The 7,741-nt window shown below is 51.6% G+C and overlaps 2 protein-coding genes across 2 annotated transcripts in view; one reads left to right on the top strand and one right to left on the bottom strand.

Annotated features, from left to right (window-relative positions):
* Positions 1–5,084, bottom strand: part of NUP188 (nucleoporin 188) — a 71,933-nt gene extending 66,849 nt beyond the window's left edge. The window contains exons 1-2 of the mRNA XM_017848283.1: positions 5,011–5,084; positions 90–144 (exon numbers count right to left, since the gene is read on the bottom strand). The gene's annotated coding sequence lies outside the window, so the exon portion shown is untranslated. The remainder of the gene's footprint in view (positions 1–89; positions 145–5,010) is intronic.
* DOLK (dolichol kinase) lies at positions 5,035–7,233 on the top strand. Its single transcript, XM_017848286.1, has one exon. It carries the CDS (start codon positions 5,460–5,462, stop codon positions 7,074–7,076), a length of 1,617 nt encoding a protein of 538 aa, XP_017703775.1. The 5' UTR covers positions 5,035–5,459; the 3' UTR covers positions 7,077–7,233.
* The last annotated feature ends 508 nt before the right edge of the window (positions 7,234–7,741 follow it).

Raw genomic sequence — 7,741 nt, 5'->3', positions numbered from 1 at the left:
AAAAAAAAAAAAAAAAAATTTTTTTTTTTTTTTGTAACAAAAGCTACACAAAGAACCCAGAGAACCCACTCAAGAACACCACCACTTACCAGCTCTCTCAGGGCTGACCTTCCAAGCAGAATAGTCCACAGTTCTCTACTGCTTCTGCAAAATGAAAGAACAGAGATAATTTTGCTCTTTTTGATCATACAAACTTGTACACTGCCTCAGAGCCATTTTGTCTACTCTCTACAAGCAAAACATCTCAATATACAAAATGATTTGTTAAATTTTTGGAAAGTAATCTTGTTATATAATATTGTTATGGGCAGGCACAGTAACTCATGCCTGTAATCCTGGCACTCTGGGAGGCCGAGGCGGGCGGATCATGAGGTCAGGAGATAGAGACCATCCTGGCTAACACGGTTAAACCCTGTCTCTACTAAAAATACAAAAAATTGGCCGGGCATTGTGGCGGGCACCTGTATCCCCAGCTACTTGGGAGGCTGAGACAGGAGAATGGCATGAACCCAGGAGGTGGAGCTTGCAGTGAGCCAAGATCGCGCCACTGCACTCCAGCCTGGGCAACAGAGCAAGACTCTGCTTAAAAGTAATAATAAAATAAAATAATACTGTTAGAAATTTAATGTTCAAAATATAAATTAGGAAACTAAAACATAAGATTTTAACCTGGCCAGGCACGGTGGCTCATGCCTGTAATCCCAGCACTTTGGGAGGTTAAGGTGGGTGGATCACCTGAGGTCAGGAGTTTGAGACCAGTGTGGCCAACATAGCCCCACCTCTAATAAACAAAAACCTCATCTCTACTACATATACAAAAATTAGTCGGGCATGGTAGCAGGTTCCTGTACTCCCAGCTACTCGGGAGGCTGAGACACAAAAATCACTTGAACACAGGAGGCAGAGGTTGCAATAAGCCAAGATCACACCACTGCACTCCAGCCTAGGTGACGATGTGTCTATCTCCAACAAACAAACAAAAAAAGACATTCTCTCAATAAATAGTTATTACTTTTTAAAAAAGTTATTAAAGGCACAGAGATTGTATTTTGTCAGATCCTAAACCATCACTGAGAATAGTAATCTGTAATAATTAAACACTGCTTAGAAAGCCTATCTGCAGAGAGAGAAAGGATGAAAAGGTCCTAAAATATGCTAAAAATTTGGAAAAAGAACGCAAGCTATGGCTGGACGTGGTAGCTCACGCCTGTAATCCCAGCACTTTGGGAGGCCGAGGTAGGCGGATCACGAGGTCAAGAGATCAAGACCATCCTGGCCAACAAGGTGAAACCCCATCTCTACTAAAAATATAAAAATTAGCTGAGCATGGTGGTGCGTGCTTGTAGTCCCAGCTACTCGGGAGGCTGAGGCAGGATAATCGCTTGAACCGGGAGGCAAAGGTTGCAGTGACCTGAGATCACATCACTGCATTCCAGCCTGGCGACAGAGCGAGACTCCTTCTTAAAAAACAAAACAAAACAAAAAAAAAGAATGCAAACTATGTTAACTACAAGGTAAAACTAAAAAACAGGCCGGGCATGGTGGTTCACATCTGTAATCCCAGCACTTTGGAAAGCCAAAGTTGAAGGAGTATTTGAGCCCTGGAATTTGAGACCAGCCTGGGCAACATGGCGAATCCCTGTCTCTACAAAAAAAAAAAAAATACAAAATTAGCTAGTGTGGGTCGGGCACAATGGCTCACACCTGTAATCCCAGCACTTTAGGAGGCTGAAGCGGGCGGATCACTTGAGGTCAGGAGTTCGAGACCAGCCTGGACAAAATGGTGAAACTCCATCTCTACTAAAAATACAAAAATTAGCCAGGCATGGTGGCAGACGCCTGTATTCCCAGCTACTCGGGAGACTGAGGCACAATAATCACTTGCACCCAGGAGGTGGAGGTTGCAGTGAGCTGAGATCGCGCCACTGCACTCCAGCCTGGGCAACAGAGAAAGACTCTGTCTCAAAAAAAAAAAAAAAATTAGCTGGTGTGGTGGTGTGCACCTATGTTCCCAGCTCCTGGGAGGGCTGATGATGTAGGAGGCTCCACTGAGCCCTGGAGGGCGAGGCTGCAGTGAGTCATAATCACAAGTGATCAAGGAGGATCACCTGAGCCCAGGAGTTCGAGATTAGCCTGGGCAACACAGTGAGATCTTGTCTCTACAAAAAATACAAAAATTAGCCAGGCATGGTGGCGTGTGCCTGTAGCCCTAGCTACTTTGGAGGCTGAGGTGGGAGAATCAGTTGAGCCAGGGAGGCAGAGGTTGCAGTGAGCCAAGATCCTGCCACTGCACTCCAGCCTGCATGACAGAACAAGACCCCTTCTCCAAAAAACAAAAAACAAAAAACAAAAAAACAATAAAACACTAACTGTAACACAAAGCACTAGCTCTGTTTTAAAATTGTCAGCCTGTAATCCCAGCACTTTGGGAGGCCGAGGCCAGTGGATCACCTGAGGTCAGGAGTTGGAGACCAGCCTGGCCAACATGGTGAAACCCTGTCTCTACTAAAAATACAAGAAATTAGTTAGGCGTGGTGGCGGGCGCCTGTAATCCCAGCTACTCAGGAGACTGAGGCAGGAGAATCCTTTGAACCCAGGAGGCAGAGGCTGCAGTGAGCGAAAATCGGGCCAGTGCACTCCAGCCTGGGCAACAACAGTGAGACTCTGTCTCAAATAACTAATCTTTCAGGATTTTCTCATCAAAAGAGATTTAAACACACCTAAAATTTATACATCTCTTTCCTAATGGTTCAATGCTTTAAAAGCAACTTCGATTCTGCTCAAAGAATAGCCACCAACTCCCACATGGCACACTGGAATCACTAATCATTTTTCTGATAACAAGACAGTATTCAGGCCGGGCATGGTGGCTCACGCCTGCAATCCAGCAGTTAAAGAGGCTGAAGCTGACAGATCACTTGAGGTCGGGAGTTCCAGACCAGCCTGGCCAAAATGGTGAAACCCTGTCACTACTTAAAACACAAAAATTAGCCGGGTGTGGTGGTGCACACCTGTAGTCTTATCTACCGGGGAGGCTGAGGCAGGAGAATCGCTTGAATCCGGGAGGCAGAGGTTGCAGTGAGCCAAGATTGCGCCACTGCACTGCAGCCTGGACAACAGGAGCAAAACTCTGTCTCAAAAAAGAAAAGGGAGGGAATAGTAGTGACAACACTGCCCCAACACTGCTGGCACAAAATGGCAGGCGAGGAAAAAGCAAACTGTTCCTCACAAGGTTCATTCCTTGTCCGGTGGAAATTGCAAAGACGTCTTAATTCCAGCTGAGAGGTGAAGGAAGTGGTATCAGAGAGCATGGGCAGTATGTGTAATAAGTATTTACTGAGAGCCTATCATGCTTTTCTGGGTGCTGAGAATATAGGGGTGGCTGGGCGCAGTGGCTTATACCTGTAATACCAGCACTTTGGGAAGCCGGCAGGATCACTTGAGCTCAGGTGTTTGAGACCAGCCTGGGCACCATAGGTAGATCCACATCTCCAAAAAACATCTAAAAAAAATTAGCCAGGTGTGGTGGTGCACACCTGTGGTCCCATCTACTCGGGCAGCTGAGGTGGGAGGATCACTTGAGCCCAGGAGTGAGCCATATTGCAGTGAGCCCTACTGTGCAATTGCATTCCAACCTGGGCAACTGAGCAAGACCCTGCATCAGGGTCTCTCAGAGAGAAAATACAGTGATAAACAACATAACAAAAAAAGTGGGAAAACGGCCGGGCTCACACCTGTAATCCCAGCACTTTGGGAGGCTGAGGCAGGAGAATCGCTTGAACCTGCGAGGCCGAGGCGGGTGATCACGAGGTCAAGAGACTGAGACCATCCTGACCAACATGGTGAAACCCTGTCTCTACTAAAAATACAAAAAATAGCTGGGCGTGGTGGCGCGCGCCTGTAATCCCACCTACTTGGGAGGCTGAGGCAGGAGAATCGCTTGAACCTGGGAGGCGGAGGTTGCAGTGAGCCGAGATGGCGCCACTGGACTCCAGCCTGGGCGACACAGCGAGACTCCATCTCAAAAAAAAAAAAAAAAAAAAAAAAGGTGGGGAAAACACTGCTGGCACAGGGAAGGATAAGAGGCAGGGATGTTTAATTTTAAGGAGGGAGGGTGGTGGGAAGACCGAAGACCTTCGAGCTGCAATGTGGAAAACGGAGGGAGGCGTGGTGGTCTGGTTATAGCACTGGAGGCACGCAGACTTCAGCCTGAATCCTCTCTTTATCACTTGGCTAGCTCTGAGCCGGACTTCTGAGTCATCCGTGAAACACAAGGCGCCTCTCGGAGTTGCGAGAATTGAATGAGGTAACTCATGGGAAGCGCTCCATCAGGGTCTGACGCTAGAAAGCACTTTGTGAGAATTGTACCTTTCATATAAAATATTTCATCTTCTTGTCCCTAAAGCCTAGTTCAGTCCCTTAAACCTCTTGGAGGATTTGGACATGCTCGCTGACTGATTCAATGCAAGAAAAGAACGATTCGAGGCGTGGAGAGGGCAGAAACCGCAAGCGGGGCTCCGCTCAACCCGAAACAAAATCCTAACAAGAACAGATCGCGGGAGAGGCTGTGGAGCCAGCAGGGCGCACTCGACGCCGGGGCAGGACACTGGCAGCCTGCAGCAGGGACGTGGGTGGGGGGTACCCGAGGCGACCGCAAAGCTCCCCGTGGCTCGAGGGAGCGTCACGGCCGGACAAGGAAGCGCGGGTGGGGCGCCAAGGGACGCGCCGGAGGTGAGAGGAGAGGAAGGCAAAGTGCCCTGGATGAGGAGATGGGAGGCCAACCGCGGAGCGAAGGGGTGAAGAGCCGGCCCCCCTCCTGAAGAAGACTCTTCAGATCCCCGCGCGCAGGGACCGTTTGGACGTAACCGCCTCCTGTCTCGGTGCCCGTCCACCCAGCCGGGGTTGGCCCTGCCACCGTCGCCACATCCCGCCTCCAATTCCCGCCCCTCTTCCGCTCGGCTTTGACCCCGCGCCTCACAGCCACCCAGGTCCACTCGACCCGCTCCGCACCTCACACACGGGCCGCCGGCGGCCGCCGCCATCTTCGCGCGCGCGCGCGCTCTAACCCCGCCCCCAGACGCCATGCCCACGTGACCGCTCGCCCCCGGATCGGGAGCGTGGGCGGGGATTTCATCACGTGACGTTGCCGCGGGGCAGTGCCAAGATGGCGAGGCCCAAAGAGGTGAGGAGCCGGCAGCGGGGGCGGCTGTAACTGAGAGGAAGGCGGCAGAGTGGCGACGTCTACGCCGTAGGTTGGAGGCTGTGGGGGGTGGCCGGGCGCCAGCTCCCAGGCCGCAGAGAGTGACCTGTGGTGGAGTTCCCTCCTCGCTGTTGGAGAACGGAGGGAGAAGGTTGCTGGCCGGGTGAAAGTGCCTCCCTCTGCTTGGCGGGGCTGAGGGGCCCGAAGTCTAGGACATCCGTAGTCACCCCGGCCTCCGTGAAGCCCCAGGTCTAGAGACATGACCCGAGAGTGCCCATCGCCGGCCCCGGGGCCTGGGGCTCCGCTGAGTGCATCGGTGCTGGCAGAGGCGGCAGTAGTGTTTGCAGTGGTGCTGAGCATCCACGCAACCGTATGGGACCGATACTCGTGGTGCGCCGTGGCCCTCGCAGTGCAGGCCTTCTATGTCCAATACAAGTGGGACCGGCTGCTACAGCAGGGAAGCGCCGTCTTCCAGTTCCGAATGTCCGCAAACAGTGGCCTACTGCCCGCCTCCATGGTCATGCCTTTACTTGGACTAGTCATGAAGGAACGGTGCCAGGCTGCTGGGAACCCGTTCTTTGAGCGTTTTGGCATTGTGGTGGCAGCCACTGGCATGGCAGTGGCCCTCTTCTCATCAGTGTTGGCGCTTGGTATCACTCGCCCAGTGCCAACCAACACTTGTGTCATCTTGGGCTTGGCTGGAGGTGTTATCATTTATATCATGAAGCACTCGCTGAGCGTGGGGGAGGTGATCGAAGTCCTGGAAGTCCTGCTGATCTTCGTTTATCTCAACATGATCCTGCTGTACCTCCTGCCCCGCTGCTTCACCCCTGGTGAGGCATTGCTGGTATTGGGTGGCATTAGCTTTGTCCTCAACCAGCTCATCAAGCGCTCTCTGACACTGGTGGAAAGTCAGGGGGACCCAGTGGACTTCTTCCTGCTGGTGGTGGTAGTAGGGATGGTACTCATGGGCATCTTCTTCAGCACTCTCTTTGTCTTCATGGACTCAGGCACCTGGGCCTCTTCCATCTTCTTCCACCTCATGACCTGTGTGCTGAGCCTTGGTGTGGTCCTACCCTGGCTGCACCGGCTCATCCGCAGGAACCCCCTGCTCTGGCTTCTTCAGTTCCTCTTCCAGACAGACACCCGTATCTACCTCCTAGCCTATTGGTCTCTGCTGGCCACATTGGCCTGCCTGGTGGTGCTGTACCAGAATGCCAAGCGGTCATCTTCCGAGTCCAAGAAGCACCAGGCCCCCACCATCGCCCGAAAGTATTTCCACCTCATTGTGGTAGCCACCTACATCCCAGGTATCATCTTTGACCGGCCACTGCTCTATGTAGCTGCCACTGTATGTCTGGCGGTCTTCATCTTCCTGGAGTATGTGCGCTACTTCCGCATCAAGCCCTTGGGTCACACTTTACGGAGCCTCCTGTCCCTTTTTCTGGATGAACGAGACAGTGGACCACTCATTCTGACACACATCTACCTGCTCCTGGGCATGTCTCTTCCCATCTGGCTGATCCCCAGACCCTGCACACAGAAGGGCAGCCTGGGGGGAGCCAGGGCCCTCGTCCCCTATGCCGGTGTCCTGGCTGTGGGTGTGGGTGATACTATGGCCTCCATCTTTGGTAGCACCATGGGGGAGATCCGCTGGCCTGGAACCAAAAAGACTTTTGAGGGGACCATGACATCTATATTTGCGCAAATCATTTCTGTAGCTCTGATCTTAATCTTTGACAGTGGAGTGGACCTAAACTACAGTTATGCTTGGATTTTGGGGTCCATCAGCACTGTGTCCCTCCTGGAAGCATACACTACACAGATAGACAATCTCCTTCTGCCTCTCTACCTCCTGATATTGCTGATGGCCTAGCTGTTACAGTGCAGCAGCAGTGACAGAGGAAACAGACATGGGGAGGGCAAACAGTCCCCACAGCAGACAGCTACTTGGGCATGAAGAGCCACGGTGTGAAAAGCAGATTTGATTTTTCAGTTGATTCAGATTTAAAATAAAAATCAAAGCTCTCCTAGTTCTAGTTTTGCTGATACTTATTTTTTATTTTATTTTATTTTTTTTGAGACAGTTTTGCCCAGGTTGGAGTGCAGTGGTGCGATCTCGGCTCACCGCAACCTCTGCCTCCCAGGTTCAAGCGATTCTCCTGCCTCAGCCTCCCTGGTAGCTGGGATTATAGGCATGTGCCACCACGCGCTAATTTTGTATTTTTAGTAGCGACAGGGTTTCTCCATGTTGGTCAGGCTGGTCTCAAACTCCTGACCTCAGGTGATCCGCCCACCTCGGCCTCCCAAAGTGCTGGGATTACAGGTGTGAGCCACCATCCCAGCCTTGATGATATTTAAAGTGAAAAGTGTCTTAAGGAATAATCCAGCAACTCAAAGAACCTCAGTGTGCTGTAGATCCCCACCCCACCCCGTCTTTCACCCTGCAGCCCTGGAGGAGGCCAGAGTGGATGCTGGAGGGAGTAAAGCATAATGGTTAACACTTTAGCCTCTGGGTCAAACTAACCTGGTCAGAATCTT

This window comes from Rhinopithecus bieti, unplaced genomic scaffold, assembly GCF_001698545.2.
Source record: "Rhinopithecus bieti isolate Rb0 unplaced genomic scaffold, ASM169854v2 scaffold_29388, whole genome shotgun sequence".
NCBI lineage: Eukaryota > Metazoa > Chordata > Mammalia > Primates > Cercopithecidae > Rhinopithecus > Rhinopithecus bieti.
Note: the sequence above shows the minus strand (reverse complement) of the source record. Positions and strands in the feature narration are given on the sequence as shown.

Excerpts from the sequence above, each read along its gene's own strand:
- DOLK (XM_017848286.1), top strand. The coding sequence starts at position 5,460 with ATGACCCGAGAGTGCCCATCGCCGGCCCCGGGGCCTGGGGCTCCGCTG.